Source organism: Astyanax mexicanus, chromosome 17 (assembly GCF_023375975.1).
Source record: "Astyanax mexicanus isolate ESR-SI-001 chromosome 17, AstMex3_surface, whole genome shotgun sequence".
Lineage (NCBI taxonomy): Eukaryota > Metazoa > Chordata > Actinopteri > Characiformes > Acestrorhamphidae > Astyanax > Astyanax mexicanus.
In genome coordinates, this window is record NC_064424.1 from 9315399 (window position 1) to 9335374 (window position 19976).

Consider the following 19976-nt stretch of genomic DNA (forward strand, 5'->3'; position numbering starts at 1 on the left):
CCTGTCATCTTAGTGTGGGAGGTTTCATGGCTAAATTGAAGTAGCCTGGTGGCCAATCTTAATAAATTGCACATTGCACCAGTAAGAGCAGAGTGTGAAGGTTCAATTAGTTCAAAATATTCCAATGCACACAACATTATGGGTGACATACCAGAGTTCAAAAGAGGACAAATTGTTGGTGCACGTCTTGCTGGAGCATCTGTGACCAAGACAGCAAGTCTTTGTGATGCATCAAGAGCCACGGTATCCAGGGTAATGTCAGCATACCACCAAGAAAGACCAACCACATCCAACAGGATTAACTGTGGACGCTGTAAGAGGAAGCTGTCTGAAAGGGATGTTCGGGTGCTAACCAGGATAGTATCCAAAAAACATAAAACCACAGCTGCCCAAATCACGGCAGAATTCAATGTACACCTCAACTCTCCTGTTTCCACCAGAATTGTCCGTCACCACAATAAATTATTATGGTCTAAAACCAGGTGTTTCAGTTTCATTGTCCAACCTATGTAAGTCTTGCGTATTTTGGCATAGCAGTGAGCTTGCTGTGTAACTTGTAGTGGAAATTGGACACTGGGTTGAGATTGAGTCGAGCCATCCAGTCATTGTAATAATAAAATACATAAAAGACAAAGACATACATAAATCATCTTCCTTACAGCCATTTTTTATACCCCTTTCCGGGTGGGACAGAACTTTTTAGAATAATTCATACATGGTGTGATCTGCCTATTTCTGCTTTATCATACTAATGAATGAGGTGATCTAGAGTTTTAGCTTTTTCTTAGAGTGTCCTCTTGTTTTAAAAGAGGAATTGAAACAAACATAAAGAGCATTTCTGGAACAGAGAAGTGAATTTTATTGGAACGTCTGCGTCTCTAGTGTCTCTCTTAGTTTCTTTATCTATTTGTGACGGCGCTCTGTTCTGTTTTCTTGGTCAGATATTCTGTTGCGCTCGTTTCTTTTGTGCTAGCTCTGGGTGAAATGGATTAAATCTCCAGAGTCTTGGCCCAAAATACAGCCATCAAAGATTCATAGAAATTATCCTTAGCAATCAGAGGGCCATTAATGTTTCAGTGTCCTGATTAGATGCCCTTTCTCAAACAAAGCTCTCTGTCCTAAACTACATTTTCCCTCCCGTTGGGTTTGAAGGATAGCAGAGTGCAAGACTTGCAGCCAGCAGCCGAACCCTGGCAGATGTTCAAGCCACGTGCCTGAGGAGGCTGGAAAGTGTGAGGCATGAGCTGTCAACCTATAGAAGCTCAGAACATCTTCAAAGTGGGCAGTATTATTTTTTTTAGAAGGTTACAGAGACCAGATGTTGGAGAAAGCATGCAATAAAAAGAGCACAGGCGTGCCTCCCCCGTCAGTAGCAGCTTTAACAAGCTGTTTTCCCTCTTGACAATCCCAGCTGCAAACATACAGACCAGTCCATTAGTTTATCAGATCTTTATACTGATAGTATATTGTTTGTAGTTCTTTTTGTAGTGCTTACTTTGGTTGGAGAATACTATTTTGCATGGCGAAGCAAACTAGTTTTTACCCTGGGGGGGAAAAAAGAAAAATGAGTGCAGCCAAGTCAAGTGCTTAAGAAGTTTAGAGAATCTTGCATTCATTTAACTAGTTTTCTTTTTTTTTTTTCTTTTTTTTTTTAAGGTATTTGGCCTCCCAAAGGTTTCCTTTAGTCCGGTTACGGTTTTGGCAAAAAATGCAAAACATTTCTGAATGCATCTGAAACTAGAGAACCCCACACATTTCTTTGTTTTTTGTCACCAGCATGTTTGACGCTAACACTAATGATCAGGAGATCGCTGGTTCGAATCCTGTTCATGTAGCTTGCCATCGACTACCCTATCGGAGCCCTGAGAGAGCACAATTGGCCTTGCTCTCTCGGGTGGGTAGATGACGCTCTTTCCCCTCATCACTCCAAAGGGTGATGTCGATCAGCACAAGGCATCTGTGAGCTGATGTATCTAAACTGAGTCGCTGCGCTTTCCTCCGAGTGCGCTGTGATCAGCAGCAGTTTTAAAAGAGGCGGTGGCTGACTTCATTTGTATCGGAGGAGGCATGTGCAAGTCTTCACCCTCCTGGTTTTTAGGGCATCACTAGTGATGTGGGGAGTCCTAATTGGGGGGGTTGGGTAATTGGCCATGTAAATTGGAGAGGAAATGGGGAAAAACTATAAAAAAAATAAAATTATAAAATAAAATTAAAATAAAAAAAAGATTTCCAAAAAAGATGGCTTGGCTTGCTGATCAACATACTCTGCCTTATTCATCAGTATCGTTTGTATTCAAAATCTTCTTAAATTTATTTTTAAAAGCCCTAACAAAAAACTATTATTCACAGCTATGCTCCTATAATTATCCTAAGGATCCTGTGTAAACTGAACACATCCCAAAGCAAAGCAAACACTGCTGAAGATCAGAATTCATTAAAAAGTCTATTTTTAAGGATTTTTGGTAAATATGGCCAATTGGGAGTAATGGCACAGAGCATGAGTGTATTTCAATTGCTGACTCTTCTACTTGAAGCCCCTCCCCTCCTTTAGAATGTGCTGCCGAGTGATGAGCCAATCAATCAATCTTAATTGAACTTCGAGTACATTGAAGGTGACCCTCATTTGCTGTGTAGCTGAGCAGATACAAAAGAACAGGGGGGGTTAAAATTTGCAAAAAAAAAAAAAGAAAATAAATAAATAAAATATACAAAAGACAAAATTAAATTTCAGACTATAAATAGTACAAGACATAAATAAATATTGCATAAATGCATATTGAAAAATACGAACAAAATGAATTTTGAAGTGAAATATAAAAATAGTATAAAAAAATAATAAAAAAATAATTTAAAAAAAAAACTTTCTGTAACTATGACCAAAACAATGATCAAAACCTCCAAAACAATGATCAAAATCAAGATCACCAAGGATCTTTATGAAAATTGTTTTTTTTTTAATTCCAGATTTGTCCTCTCATTTTCTTATTTGAGAAAAAATATTTCCTATTTTGTCTTTTATATCTGAAATCAGTTTTAATCCTCTATTCTGCAATTCTGGCCATGTTTCTTTGCCTGGTCTAAATCCTCTCTATTAACTCTATATAACTCTACATGGCAGGCAGCACATCTCCTGGACCCTCATGCTAAAAGGTTTAATCTCCCTCCTCCTTTTTTAGTGGAGCTCACACTTTTAGCTTTTTGCAGACGGCGACTGTGGGGAGCTGGGATGAAACAGGATGCTGTAACATGTTCTGGAGTCTCAGGAGTTCTGACTCGCAGGAGGTAGTTAGGAGGAAATGAGTTGGAGGGGATTTGCTCATTTCCTTATCAGCCCAGAACATACACTTTACCGGTACGTCCACCAGTAAACAGAAACTCTTTCTGCTGCAATTAGTGAACCCCAGGAACATCACCATGTCTTACGCTCTTATAGTACAGTAGGATCAACATACGTCACATAGTAGACTGTGTCATCAGCTCTGAGGATGATGAGGAAGCTGTACAGATGTTTAGGAGTGCATGAGTAATATTTGGGAATAATAGTAACCCTTCTATTATCTTTGTGGTCTGGTTGACTTGGGTCATTGGTTAACAACTGAGACCATTTTTGCTTTTTTTTTTTTTTGCTTCGTATTTATGGTATTTCCTAATTTGATGTGGACATCCAAGCAGACATACATTGGAAATACATGATAATATATTTTTAGCAACTTGTACACATTTTAAACACAATCTTGAGCTATATTTAATGGGTTAGTTTGACCCTAGGCTGTTTTATCATAATAACTTAAGAAATATTAATATTTTACACACAATAAATGCCATTTTATACAAAAATCTTAAACAAAAAATTGCTCTGCTTTAGACCCTAATCTAAACTTGTAATAATGTAAGAACCACTGATATACCAAAAAAGAAATATAAAATATCTATTTCACAAACTTAATATTGCTGGGGTTCAACTGAACCCAAGAGTACATTTGTAGATAACAAGAGGGTTAAAGTGACGAGCTTTCGGTGGACCGATAGCATTAAAAAACAGTTTAAACAGCTAAATGTAGAAGTTAGTAGGGGTGGGCGATATGGCTCAAAAAGGAAATCACGATATTTCATGGTATTTTCACGATAACGATACTTTTGGCGATATGACAAAACACTTCGAAAAATTATTTAGAATTTTATTATTGCATTCAATATGATATGGCTAACTGAGATTTTTCTTTTGCTAAAACGGGGAAAAAGAGTAGTACCCTGATGTGATAATTAGGGGTGGGGGATATGGCACGATATTTCAGGGTATAATATCGTTCACGATATTCAAGATTTTTGGCGATATCACGTACGATGCGATATGGCACACCCCTAGAAGTTAGTAATATTTACAGTTTAAGTCAAACCAATCAAACAAATTAAAAAGATACGCTGAGGAAACACTGTAAACGTAGAAAATGAGAGCAATACTCATTAGACACACAATGTGTTATAGTGTTCATGCTATTACTCATGTATTAAACCGATATTCCAATGAAATGTATATTTAACAAGAAATACTTTTGATTGATATTGTATTCATTTGTTTTGAAGCTGCAAACCTGCACTTATTTGTCTTGGGTGTATTTCACTCATTTTCAAATCACATCACACATCAAAGCTATAAGTGATTCTTCTGCCTCTTTCACTGAGGCAGCTAAATGGAACTATAGATTGTATGAAATTAGTCTTTAGTTTAGTTTTAGAGCAAATGTTTCATAGGCAAGTGACTAAAATTTCTAAAAAATTTTGGACATTAGAAAAGGACATTGTTAGAAGAGGCCGGGTGAGGATTTGGCACATTGTTTTCCTTTTCCTGTTTTGTTCATTCAGAGATGCTTCCACTTCCACCAGCTGCCCTTTACATTGTGTGAGAAACTATACCCTAAATAAATCACTAGAAATGGACCCAAAATTAACTCTTATAACTAATGTAATTACTTCAGCAGAATTTCACGACTCCAGCCTCAGTGCCTGAGAAACTTCACTGAAAACAAAATATTGGAAATCTAAGTTTACTGTAAATAAACAGAAGTGCTTTACTCACCCAAATAAACAGTTTTCAGGAGGGAAATCTGTCCAGCGCTCGTTTGAATATATATACATATATATATATATATATGTATATATATATATTTTTTTTTTTTTACTTAGGTGCTTCCCCCCAGCTTTCTACTTAGAAGGGAAACATGGCGACACTTTTGCTTACTTCGATGTAGGCGTCCTTACTAGTGTCGTTTAATGTGTCTTATAATCTAGTGCACCATATGTATGAAAATAGACCAGAAAATAGACGTTCATTGATACTGAGCCTTATAATCTGGTGCACCTTATAGTCTGTAAATACGGTATAATGAGCCATCCAAATAAAGTGATAATGTTTAGCAGCAACTAATAATAACTACTACCTACATACTACGTTTATGTGGTGTGAGCTGGTTAAATTTAGTGATGGGCAAAACTGACTAGTAAACACTGAACATTAGGGCTGCACAATATTGGAAAACTACTGACATTGTGATATTTTGTTGTTCTGCGATATATATCAAGATATTAACAAAGACAGGATTTTACATTAAAAGATTTAGTCAGTTTCGCCAAGTCAGTCATGCAACATGTAATAATATTAGATATGAAATATGTATATGAAGGATTAAAGAGAAGGAAATTATATTAGGTATATGTAATCATTATTCTGATTATGTCATGTAAAAGGAGAACAGTATCATTGATATTTTGAAAAATGTAATGACACCACACAAAATATTGCACTTCCTGCGATGTGACAATTGTGCATGTGCACATTGTGATAGCGATGCTGAATTTATATATCGTGCAGCTCTACTTAACCCTTAGAACCCCATTTATGCGAATTGCGTCAAAAATTGTGCATTGTTTATAGAGCTTAATTACTCAGGAATGCATCAACGCACCAACATGATTTTTACATTGTAACAAACAGGGAACCCTATTGTTTCTAAAATTGCACTGAACTTACACTGAACTGAAGTGCTTTTGAGAAATCTATTGTGAAATAAATTTACCTGAAGAATAGGCTTGCCTTTATATTTTCATACTTTTTTTCATTATAAGCAGCTGATTAATTAATTAAAAACCCAGTGTACTAAACACTTTCATTAGGTAGCCACTTTCATTAGCCTGCTATGACTGTGTCAAGGTCTTAGCAATCTGCATCCTAGAGGTGGGAATATCAGGAAAAATAAATCCGCCTGATGCTGCTCATGTAAAAAACAAGTGCTGGGTAAAATTTTGATCAAAACATTGAAGATTGGTCAATTCTATAAAGATTTCCGAATCTGGAAGCATTTACATCTCAAATGATGACATTTTTGAGCAGCTCGATGTCTTCTGGTATAAAGAAAAATAATAGCATGTGGCTGACTGCTAACATGCCTGATAACTGTGTAATATTAACAAAGGAAAGAGGAACTGACAAAAACATTTATGTTTTGGGTTATATTTATTTAGTTTTTTTTTATATTTATATATATTTTTATATTTATTTAGTTATATTTATATAGTTATATTTATGGGTTATGTTTTTGAACTTACGCACAGCTGGTGCAAAGTTACCATTTTGGAGTTATAACATTGCCTTGTGACAGCAGATAACTCGTATGACACTCTTGTGGTCATTGTAGTCTCACTCTGACTGGATTCTAGACTTCTGAACAATCGCCTGCCGCCTGAGGAGAGCTAGACTAAAAATGGCTGGTGACGGATCTGCTAGCTGGAAGAATGTGTGCGTGTGGGTGGGGTTCATGCTCTGGGCAAAAGGACTGAGTGTTAGTTGAGTTTCAGAAGTTTCTGGAAGAGTCCATTAGTATAAAATTCCCAATAGCTCAGCTGATGCCAGTCATTTCAACCTCAATGATTTTCTTGTTAATATCATATAACCCATCATCATCTCTGTCTAAGGGAACATTTTGCCAAACGTAATAGTGATCCTAATTCTCTCCTTCTCATCTTCATCACAGGCTATGTCAGCATCTTGGCAGTGACATTGAGAACCACAAACAGCGCACCCTGGGCCAACGAGTTTGAGTGTAAGTACGAGAGTAGATTCACTGCAGAGCCGCAGATAATAAAAGAGTTTGTGGTGAAATCATGCAGACGCTGTGTTCACACTTTTTTCCCATCTTTTCTCGTGTTCTTTTTTTTTTCAGCGATCGAGCTGTCCTGCCTGATAGAGTCCATCTCCACAACCCGCCCCAGAATAGAATGGAAGAAGATAAAGAACGGAGAACCGAGTTACGTCTATTTCGGGAATGAAATAGCAGGTAATCTCAGTCGACTCCTCTATACTGGATACTGCAGCTTAAAGCTGGGAGATATGGCCCTACAAAAACATCACATTATTTGGGACATTCCAAGATTTTGGTACATTTCCTGTCCCACCACTTAAATTTCAAATGTACATATTCAAAATATCTAAATGACTATTTTTTGTGAAAAATGTACTTGTTTTAAGACAAACTGTAAAATATGGTGGAAAAATAAGCTCCTTAGATCATATTCAAAAGCCCGAATACCTTTGGACCACCTCAAAAAATGGCCGTTTTCTCTTGTCCCGCACATTGGGTGACCAACTCCTTTGGCAAATTTAACAATTAAAATAAGCTCTAAATAAATGACTTCCTCTTGTATATTGTTGATATGCATCTCCTTTACTTATGAAAACATCTTCTTTGGTCTACATTGTTTTGCATGTTACAGTTTTTATGATATTAAGTTGTGTCCCACAACATGCGCACAACCCTGTTACCATAAGGAATTTTACCTGCAGAGAAAGAGTTAAAAATATTTGTCTACTGGCACAAAGGAAGTGACATCACAAGGACATTTTCTGCCCACATGGCAAGACCAAGAGTAAGTGCTCTAACAGTTTTCAAGGTTTTTTTTTCCAAATATGTTTGTCCAAGTTGTGTGAGTCTCTCAGTGAACTCAACCCTGTTACTCATATTGTACGACTAATAACGAGTAGAGTCAAAATTTACTTTATATACTTATATAACCATGTTTGTCCTTGATCTTGTATACATAGCTAAATTTTACAGTTAGCATCTGTTCCTGGGGTAAACCACAACTTAGCCTAGATTTGCAACCCTGTTACTCGCAACCCTGTTACTGTAAGTTACCAAATATATTGTATAATCTAATTTTAAAAACTGCTCTGATAACTGAGCTTGACAAATCAAACTTTTTCATAGTCTATTACCTGTGTTTTATAAATATATGACTAAAAATGATCAAATTGAAGATCAAATTTTCAGAAGTGATCACCCCTGAAATGTACCAAAATCCTGGAATGTCCCATTTGCATTAGGGCTAAAGATATTGGACAAAGCTTACAATATACAGCTCTGGTAATGATGACAATATATTGTGTGCAATACGATATGGCACACCCTTACTGCACCACTGTACTGCACTGTAAAAACTTTTAAATCACTCCAACTTAAAATCATTAAGCAACTGATTTCTTAGCCTTTTTAAGTTAGTTCAACTTTATGGCTCATTTGTTCTCTGCAATTACAACATATTAAGCTGACCTAACATGTTTTAAATGTTAGCTAAACTTAAATTATTGAATCACCTCAACATAGAATTTATCATAGTCCTTTTTATCAGTACCCCATGTATTAAGTTGCCTGATATTTAGTCAAGGTAAGTAAAACATGTATTCTAGACTTGCCTACTAAAATGTGTTGAAATTAGTTGCTAAAACATTTTTTTAAGTTAGATGAACAAACTCAGAAGTGCAAATTGAATAATTTGTATTTAAGACAGATCAATATAATATTGTATTAGAATATTTATTTTGTTTTAGGGTAAAATCACTTTTCTGCTCTTCTGCAGGTCACACAAGGCAGCTGCATACAAAACAAAGAAATAAAAACAAAGTAAACACACAATAAACTTCTGCTAGCAGCAGGTATCATGTGTAAAACATAAGTAAATTAAATATATAACAAAAAAACATGCAGGTCTTTATTAAGACCTTGCTAAACAAAACTCGAAAGGCCTAAACATTCTTTAGAGTATTCAGAACTCTTCCCTTAAATGTTCTGTATTTTAAACATAGCCTTTAAAATGTTCTATCTGTCTCTATCAGTGTTTAAATACAGTTTTAGACTTATATATGAACATTAGAGTTAAAGCATTATCAGCTAAGAATATATACAGCAGCTACCAAATATACAGGTAGTTAATCCTCCATCAAAAATCCACTAAAGTTCATATTTCATCACCATCCGGTGTTTTGCTGTGGTGTTAAAGTGACTTTTTTTATTTATTTATTTTTTTTTTAGGTGATTTGGTGAAAAGAGCGCATATTCGAGAGCCTGCAACGTTAGTTATTTTTAACGCAACGAGAGCAGACACCGCACATTATCGCTGTGAAGTCACCGCCCCCGACGACCAGAAAACCTTTGATGAGGTTCTGATCAATCTCAACATAAGAGGTAAGAGACGCCACAACATAATAAGAAAAATATATATTAGGCGTGTTTGGAATAGTAATCAATAACATCTTATTAATACTGATATGCCAAAATGTCAGTGTCTATAAAATGAATAAGCAATACCTAAGGCTTGGGAATGCCCACACCTGCATACATTGTGAGGTGTTATCTTGTGAGTGAGGTTGAGCACTGGACAGTGTGCTCATGGCAAGGCAGTATGAATTATCGGAATTAGAGAGAGGCCTGATGATGGACCTCACTCCAGCCACAGAAATCATTACCATGCACAGAATAGAGTACAGTTGTAAAGTGGTAATGATTGTGACCTGCGGCTTTTGGCTAGAATTGTTTATTTGAACAAACAAGCAACTCTGGCAGCAATCACATCCGCAGGAGACCCCTATGCATATGCAGATCCCACAAATATAATTGTTACTTCACTTATTTGATTATTTTAATATAATGATGAAAAATAATACTTTATTACTTTATACTTTTTTATATAGCACCTTAAAATATAGTTGCAGGTAAAAAATAGATAAAACAATTAAAAAGTATAGATAAATAAAAGTACAGAGTAAATCTAATTAAAACTAGAAAAACAAAAGAAACAATAACTCAACAACAAAACAATAATAGTACAAACAAAACGCTAAAATAATAGAATACACATTAATATGAAATATAATAGAAATGTAAAGGTATTAAAACATATTAAGAGTAATAAAGATTTATGGTATCATTTTAAAATAAGACTACCATTATAAAGGGTTTATTAATGTTACTAATTAGGTTGTAAATGCCTTAAACATCATTAATAATCAGTTATAACGCATACATAGAAAGGGCAACAACATAGATGGCTGTGTGTTAACTGTTTGGCAAACAACAGGTCATTGTTGCCCTTTCTACGTATGTGTTATAACTGATTATGATTACGATTTTTAAGGCATTTACAACCTAATTAGTAACCATTAATAAACTAATTAATATAAACCCTTTATAAAGGTAGTCTTATATTAAAGAGGTACTGGATTAATAAATAATAAAATAATGAATAAATATAGCATGTAAGTACACAGTTTGCTAAGTTTGCTCATTTTTACTCAGTGCTGTATAAAGTGGCTTAGCTTTCACTTGATTGCTTGTAATTTATCTCTATGTTCTTTTCTGGAAAAAAAAAAAAAAGGATCCAATATTGGTACATGTATAATAGTCCCAGTATGTTGTTTGGTAAACTTAATTGCCTTATTATGTCAATAGGACCATTTAAATTAAGAGTGCTACTTTATTCAGTGAACAAAAAGTCCATTATGTGTTAAAAGTACTGTAGCTAATCCATAGTAATAAACATTACAGATCAGCACTGATACAGGGTAGTAATATTGTTACTATTAAAGTTTCCCTGTGTCCTTCACCACGCCACTCCCAGCCAGTATGTTAGCGCTGGTCTTGTCTGAAATGGTGTTGTTAGTGTTTACCGAGCTGCAATGCTGTAAGCTGAGCCAGAGCACGCAGTCATGCCCTCTCTTGGCGCAGATTGGAGGATGCTTTCTGCCCTGCCTCAGCCTCGGGTGTGTCCGCGGCTATATGGGGAAATTTCTGAAACTGCAGCTGAGTTTAATCAGAAAGCTAAAAGGGGAAAGAGCTCTGTTGTAGGCTGGCCGGGATGCTTAGAGCCAGGAACGCATGGCCGCGTGGCTGGATGTGCCGCGTGCCTGCGAGGATGCTCCTCCAGCTGAGCTGAGCTTCACAACTTTGCCTTCAAAGGTCTTTCTGGAGCTGGATTCAATTTTTTTTACCTTGTGTAAAATAAATAATAGTACTCGACAATATGTGCTTTTGTAATCCAGTATGTTTGAATCGACCTCAGCCTTGTTTGAATTGACCTCAGAGTAAATTCATAGCAAAATCTGGAAACTGTGTAGAAGTCATAAGTCGTGTGCACTCAAGCCATCTCTTATCATTTATATTGATCTATAATTTATATGAATTTTCCCTGTACAGTACAGAACCATGTCCGGCTAATTAATCATATTCAGTGTGAGCTAAAGATACACTACTACATATATTTGTTTTATGTCTGAAACTGGAAACAATACTGGACAGATATTTTATATTACTGGCTAAAATGTCTGAATGTTCAGTTACAGCTCTGGAAAAAATTAAGAGTCCGTTTCTCTGGTTTTGCTATTTATAGGTATATGTTTGAGAAAAATGAACATTGCTGTTTTATGCTATTATTAAACTACGGAAAACATTTCTCCCAAATTCCAAATAAAAATATTGTCATTTAGAGCATTTATTTGCAGAAAATGAGGATCATATCAAGTTCATATTCATAAAGATTTAAGAGTTCACAAATCAATATTTGGTGGAATAAACCTTGTTTTAATTACAGTTTTCATGCCTCCACCAGTCTTACACACTGCTTTTGGATAACTTTCTTCCTTTACTCCAGGTGCAAAAATTCAAGCAGTTCAGTTTGGTTTGATGGCTTGTGATCATCCATCTTCCTCTTGATTATATTCCAGAGGTTTTCAATTTGGTAAAATCAAAGAAACTCATTATTTTTAAGTGGTCTCTTATTTTTTTTCCAGAGCTGTATATATGAAACTTAAAATCTGAAGCAAGCTAATCTGGATATGCTGTACTACATCCATGTTATGCTTCTTAATACATCAATTAAACACAGAAAAAATCCCATGTCCAGTATGAATAATGCTTTAACTTGCTTGGCTCTGTGCTGTGTTGCAGTAAAACCAGTGATTCCAACATGCGCCGTGCCCAAGTCCGTCCCAGTGGGGAAATCGGCCGAGTTGTCCTGTGTGGAGCACGAGGGATTCCCCAAATCCCAGTACCAGTGGTTCCGCAACAAGGAGGAGATCCCACTGGACCCTAAGAGCAGCCCCAAGTTCTTCAACTCGTCCTACGTGCTGAACGGGGATACGGGAACGCTGGTGAGTGCTGGGGCCGTGCCGGGGGATGCGGCCGAGGGGCTCGGGGGCGTAGGGGCCTGGCGCCGCACTCGGAGGAGGGATATTTTAGGGAGTCAGTTGATGTGTGACGGCTCCAGCCACGAGGGGAACTTGCTGTCCTAACTTGCACATTCCAGAGCGCCATGCTCTGGCATTCGCACTCAGTGGCCCACCCTGTCCACTCAACCTCAACCTTCACGCTGCCCTAAAGCTGCTCTAAATCTCACGCTGCCTTCCACTGACTCCCACCTTCTCCCCACACATCACATCACTTTACGTCAGGCTACTTTCTTTCTTAAATTTATGCCGTTCGCTTCATCGGCCCTGCCAGCAGCCCGTAGGCTCGTTGGCTGAGTGAGGACTGTACCTTCAGTGCATGTTCTAAGCAGCAGCACTTGACCTGCTTGACTTACTCCTTTTAGCAAAAGGTCTCAGCAGTGCTCTGTGGCCTATATGTGCACAGTAGGAAACTAGGAAACTCACTTTCAACAGATTTTACTGCTGCCTATAAAACACGAGCATGCTCACTAAAGTGCACAGAGTACAAAAAAAAAGTGCAAGTGCCACGGGTCAAAATGTTTATTTGCCCTGCAGAAATTCAGCGCCGTGAGGAAAGAGGATGCTGGGCAGTACTACTGCAGAGCGAAAAACGAGGCCGGAGTCTCTGAGTGTAACCCGCAGATGATGGAAGTCTGTAAGTATTTATTTTACCTCGAGTATCACATTATAAATACAAGATACAACTGTGATCATTTATTTTTCTTGCTCCAAAAAAAAGAATCTTAACAAGTGGAATTGTCCAATTTCAAGGCAATAAATCTTATTTTATTCTCTGATAAGATTTTTTGTCTCCGTCACGCTGGCCAGACACACGACAGACACTCGCAGAGACCAAATACACAGTTTGGTATTAACAAAGACGCTAGGCTTACAGGAGTAGTGAGGGACAGGCAGGGTCAGTAACAGTAAGGCAGCAAATAAACAACCAATACCAGAGTGTAGTCAGGCAAAACAGGGTCATGAACAAATAAGATAGACAATAGAACGGGCAAGGCAAAAATCGAGAGCCTGAAACAAAAAAAAACAAGTCAGTAACAAAAAAGCAATAAACAAAGGAAACATGTTTTAAAATACCTAGATAACTACGTTCAATACTCTGCAGGAAACAGAGCAAATTGAGAATTATTTATACTAGATGGGACAGGTGGAAACAATCAGTAATTGGGGGAGCAGGAACACCATAACGTCACATGCTTAGCAGAGTCAGGGAAGTCCGATGTGAGTGCATGCTGGGAAGTGAAGTCCTTGTTAGTTAGGTAGTAGTTTAGAATCCAGAGTAGGATAACTGACAGTCTTTCTTTGTCTCATTGTATGTATAACATTGTTTTGCTTATTTTAGGAACAACAACCCTAATCCCTCTTCCTTAGAATTTTCACCTTTTAGGTAATTTGAACTAAAAATAAGAACGTAAGTCACCAGAATAACCGTTAATCAGTTTTTCTGATTCTTGTGGCCAAATTTAACATAAGAAATAAAATATTTACTCAAAATAATCAAATTTTACCTGAATTAAGTCTTACTTCAAGGATTTTGAGAAATCTTACTAAGATAAATGTGCTTTCACAATTTTTATCTTTTTTTATAATTTTTGAAAGTGGATTTTTCTGCAGTGTAACACTCTGCCTGATTCTTCCCTCTCTTTCCAGACGACATTAACATTGCTGGCATCATTCTGGGCGTGCTGGTGGTAGTGGTGGTTCTCTTGTGTATAACAGTGGGCATCTGCTGCGCATACAGAAGAGGATATTTCGCCACTCAGAAGCAGACGGGAAGCAAGTAAGTGATGAAGGAAGAGAGTTTATCCTGTTAAATGATATAATACATGAATAACAATTAATGCTGTCAACATTTACATATTAATAAACATGATTTATCTGTTACTGAGTTTACAGACCCTGGTGACGTATTAGCAGCCTGCATGTCTCTGCACTAATAATAATGTAGACTGTGTTGATATGACTTAGGATAAAACTACAGCTAGAAGAGCTAGAATCAGTTCTATGATCAGTATGATGTATTTTTTATTTATTTTGCTGATGTAAAAATGTAATTTGCCTTGTTTAAATCCAGCTGTCTGTTTACATTAAGATTACATCTGTGTTGTGTTTTAGTTACAAAACTTCAGGGAAAGGGGACGGAGTGGATTATGTCCGAACAGAAGATGAGGTGAGAACAATATATACAAAAATATAACTAAATAAATAATGCGTTATCATATTGTTAGACGATTTTTCAATTTTTAATTTTGATCTATACGATATAATTCTGGTATTGATAAAAAAAAACAGTATAAAAACCATCGCTTGCAGTGTACACAATCATGCACTGAGAGAGCTGGGCGATATGAGAGAAATATTATATCATAATATTTAAAGACATTTTCACGATACGCAATATCAATTAATCAATCATTCAACCCTTATTTTAACTGAGGAGTAAGTTAAGGGTGACTCTCATTTACAGTGCAGCCAAGCATTTACAGTATACACAGGATTAAAAACATTAATTAGAATTTAAAAATTTAGAAATTAGAAAAATATATATATATATATATATATATATATATATATATATATATATATATATATATATATATATATAAATATATACACTTTAAATAAATACATTTAATATAGATGAATAATACATATATATATAAAATGGAAAATTAAATAAAATGACTATAAAGAATGACACAAAAAGTGAAGAATATAAATAAGTGAAGTATAAAATACGAAAAAAATAATAGTGAAAGTAAATGATAAAATAAAATGAAAAAAGTGATGAGAAATGATATAATAAATAAAAATGAAATAAGATCATAAGAATCAAAATAATTAATTAATTAATTAATTAAAGTAAATATCAGGCTTTCTGATGGTGATTGGAAACTAAAAGTTTAAATGGTTCAGTGATAATAGTGAGCTGAGCTTTAAAGTATTCTGTAGTGAATTCCAGTTTGCTAAAGCTCTGTAGCTAAAAAAAAAAAAAGCATATTTTCCCAGTTCAGCTCAATTCTGATATGTATCAATATTTGCAGATTCTTAAAAACTATCAACAATATATATTTAAATATTATTATTAACAATGTATATTAACAATATATATAACAATACCTTATTATACTCCAGATTTGCCTTATTCATTTATAATTAGTGTAATGAAGTTATGAAGTAATAATTTTAGTAAGTCAAATTTTGAGACGAGAGTTTATAGCGTCTAATGTTGGCGCCTATTTGATGCTATATATTGATAATGCATCAATGAAAAGCGATATGCTTTATCACGAAATCGATATATTGCCCCAGCTCTACTTTTCAGTGTGTTTTTTAAAGATGTGCAGAAAGTGGAGTTGTTCTTTAGGCACTGTCTCACTCTGAACTCCTCTCTTTCAGGGGGATTTCCGACACAAATCCTCGTTCGTCATCTGAGTCGGGGCGAGGCAGCGAGAAAGACACACAAACACATTGGACAAATGAGCGCAATACCTCGCGGACACAGCAACCCCCTCCCAATACACACACACACACACACACACACACACACGCACACAGACTGAAGAAAGACTCTTAGCTGCCACAGCTCGTGCCTTGCTTCACGGCACGTCTGCAACCACACAATTTTACATTTTTGCCAAAGGTGATAATTTCTTACAGTTAATTTTTTTTCCACTGTTTCCAGCTAGAAACATTATTCTCTGTTACTCTCTACTAGTTATTAGTTTCTCTGGCAGATTTTATATTATTAGTCAGGGAATTAATTGAATAGTATTATTTTTATTTTAGTTTTTTGGGCTCCTACTTTTTGACACCTTTTATCACTGAAAAAAAAAAGAATCTGCTTATTTCTAACTTAGTAACTCCGCAGCTAAGAACTTTCTGAACTTTCTGAAGCTTCATTCAGTTCACACTTCAGAGAAAAACGTTTCTATTGTGAGCAAACATCTTGATTTCAATGGTGTGTTGTTTATATATAACTTTTGTTATATATAATATATTTTTGATGGAATATATTTTGAAATGCCTATAGAAAAAAAAAGGGTTTACTTTTTTAAATATTTGTAATCACTAACATGGAAGCCAGTATTTTATTTTATTTTTTTTTTTAGACCAATCTGGTGTTCAAAAAGAATGGAACCACTTTAATCATCTTAACCACTTTATAGCCGACCATTCTTATAAATTTGTATAAATATAGTAGGACACTTGACCTTTCAACATGTAGTTCTGCTATTTTGATTTTCAGTAGCATATCCAGTTATATTAGTTTTCAGAGGTCTTACATTATTACTTACTTTACTGCTGGTGGGATCGAAATAGTGTTAGTGTTAAGGTTCCATGTTAACGTTTGTAGATAGTGTTAAACAATATTAGGATCTTTCTTTTTAAAATAAAATAAAAAAATAACCCAACAGAGAGCTGGTCAACACTGTAAACAGCCTGTGCTGTGTATCCTTGATTTTAAGTGTCCTTTCTCTGCCTGTTGTTCGACTGTTGTACATAGTGAATATACTGTCCAGGTTTCTTTTCTTTTTTCTTTCTTTCTTTTTCTTATTCTTTTCTTTTTTTCAATTTGAGGAATATTCTCAGTATTACTTTTTTTATTTTTTATTTTGATTAAACAGGGTTTTTATGTTGGCTAACAGAAAGCTGTGCTGGTTGTACATATATATTATTTCCCATCCTGGCAATAAACAGAAGTGGTCAGTTAGGTTAAAATGTGAAGCATCCAGACGCAGGCAAATATGACACTCTTTCCATGGTTCAGAGAGGAAGATCTGTACAGGCCTGTCTATACCAAGTTGGATTTATTTCTTTTTTTTTTTCTTGTTTTTTTTTTTGTTTGTTTGTTTAGTCTGACCTTCACAGCATGAAGGTCTGGGACATTTTTATTTTGCCTTTTGTGCTCTGTAAACAAATTTACAAGACCCTTTCTTTACTTTCCTTAGAAAAGCTTTTATATTTTATATATGTAAGCATTTATATTCTGCTCTGAACAACGGGAGCTGTTCTGATGCCATCTTAATGCTGATATTAGCTATCACTTTTAGCACTGTGTTTAAACAATCCGTGCCCGAGCACGCTTACGTCACTCAGTGCATCACTTTCCGGCTTTCCGGTGTTGTGCCAAGTTCAGCACCCCCACCATGAAAAGCGCCCTCTCTCAGGAGCGTGTCTTTTTGTTAAAAGTGGAGATGATCCACTTTAACTTACTTAGAAATGCTAGTCGAAAGTAATAGTTAGTTCAGTCACAGTTACATACATAGTGACATAGCACGCGCTCCCAAGAGGGGGTGCTTTTCCTGGCTGGGGTGCTGAATTCAGCACAACACCACCATGTTTGTTACAGGATCTTGTACCATGCAAGTGAACAATAAAGTGAACCGTGCCCGAGCTGACTCTTCAGATTTTCCTAGTGGGAAATCAGGGAGCATATAGGAGCATTCCAATTCAAATTTATCATCTAGGAACGAGAAAATTCCCACATCCGAGCTCAGGTGTATCAAATGTACAGGAGCAAAACAACTATAAAATGCTTCATCTGAAAAATATAAGAAGATTCGCAGTCAGTTTCAGACTCGTTTTATTTTCGTTTGATTTTTTTTTTTTTTTTTTTTTTTTTTAACTCATTTGATTTCATAAATGTACGAGTTTTTATTTTTTAATCAATAAAAATCCAACTTGGTGGGAAAGCGCCTGGTCATGGTAAAGAGAGGATCTGCCTTGTTGGCCGCATTTGATTACCTGTCCCTAAAACACGATTTCCCTGACTGACTACCCAGCTAACAGTTTTATTTGGTCGAATGTTCTCTGAATGTTACAGTGTTTTTGGATGTTCATAGAACATAAAATGTTTAGTTAAGGTTTTCAAACATTCTGGTAAGGCTGCTGCAATGTCATTGCAAGTTTTAGTTTTGTGAATGCTATTTTTAAAATTTCCATAATGCCTGGAGCATTATATGAGAAACATTCTCATATAAAAAAAACAATGTGATGCAAACCATTATTATCTTTGTCACATGTTTTCCTGGAATATTTTATCTGTAATGTTGCAGGCTAACCTTCCTGGAAAGTTTTCAAAACGTTGCTATACGTTCTTATAACATTCTCTGTTAGCTGGGTAACTAGTCTCCTTTAACTCTTACTCTTACTACTATTACTACTTAGTAAAATGCCTTTTTTTTTTTTATCTTTTTTCCTATAGTAGTTTAATCCTGGCACCATGTAAGAGTACATGTAAGAGTATTGGGTATACAGTCAGAGTCGATAGTATACAGTTATAGTGATTCAGTTTGATTATTTTAGATAAAGATACATAAATCATTCCTCTTAAGTGCCTTCCAATGTGGTTGTATGACACTGATGCTTAAAAACTGTGTATCTTTGTATTATTATATATGTATTAAAAGTCACAGTGTGTATATATACACACAGTTTTATATATACATATATATATATATATATATATATATATATATATATATATATATATATATATATATATATATATATATATACTGCGATGTTTAATTGGACAATTCACTGTTCAATCCAAATGTTTTCCAACTTTTAGTTTATAATGGTTTTAATCCATAAATCTCATTGCAGAGCAGCAGGTGTTTGAGAGGAATGAAAGCATGCTGTGTTCATCAACTCCTAACAACATCTAGCTTTTTCTGATACAGTACATATCTGACATTCTTTCTGTCCTTTGTAAATAGATTTCGAAGTTTTTTTTTTCGAAGTTTTGTTGTGCTTCGATTTGAAGATTAACTCTTTTTTTTTTGTCACTGAAATAGAAGTAGAGTTCTATTACATATTAGTGCCTAAATACAGTATAGAGTGAAGTAATGTTCCATGAAGCACAGAGCACTACTGTTACAGAAACACTCAGAGACTAATGTTACATTTTGTTTTGTTTTTTTCACTATACACATACATACGTACTTGAAATGTAGAGTGGTACATATACACAAAACTGGTTTAATAGTGGCAGTTTGAACATTTCTGCTACAAAACGTGAGGTGAATTTAGCAGCAGTAGAGGTTTGTTGAGATGATCGTATAGGAATGAAGTGAGAATACTGTAGTTTATATGGAGACAGTAGACAGAGCTTAACCAAATACTGACTGCCAAAAGAGCATTATCTCCAGTTCCAGTATTGTCCTGCACCCAGGTCTTGGGAGTAAAGGTTTAATTCACACATTCTCACCTGTTTTTTTTTATTTTTTATTATTAGTATTATTTCTGAGGTTTTGTGTTTGTGTTCAGAACTTCATCTGAAACGGATTTCATTCACTGAATTCATGTGACGCCCTAATGGTTCAGGGCCGGTACAGATCATGTATGTTTGTGGTTAATAAAACTCACTTCTTAAGATATGGCTTTTCTGTTCTTTTACAGAATTATTCACCCACACACA

At 35.5% G+C, this 19976-nt stretch overlaps 1 protein-coding gene across 1 annotated transcript in view; it reads left to right on the forward strand.

Moving 5' to 3' along the window:
• The window catches only part of jam3b (junctional adhesion molecule 3b), a 69507-nt gene extending 51278 nt beyond the window's left edge, over positions 1 to 18229 (forward strand). Inside the window, exons 2-9 of the mRNA XM_007254207.4 lie at positions 7029 to 7097; positions 7218 to 7331; positions 9363 to 9515; positions 12273 to 12475; positions 13088 to 13187; positions 14201 to 14330; positions 14666 to 14720; positions 15950 to 18229. Coding sequence (XP_007254269.3) covers positions 7029 to 7097; positions 7218 to 7331; positions 9363 to 9515; positions 12273 to 12475; positions 13088 to 13187; positions 14201 to 14330; positions 14666 to 14720; positions 15950 to 15985 — 860 coding nt within the window. The 3' untranslated portion in view covers positions 15986 to 18229. The remainder of the gene's footprint in view (positions 1 to 7028; positions 7098 to 7217; positions 7332 to 9362; positions 9516 to 12272; positions 12476 to 13087; positions 13188 to 14200; positions 14331 to 14665; positions 14721 to 15949) is intronic.
• Positions 18230 to 19976: the final 1747 nt, after the last annotated feature.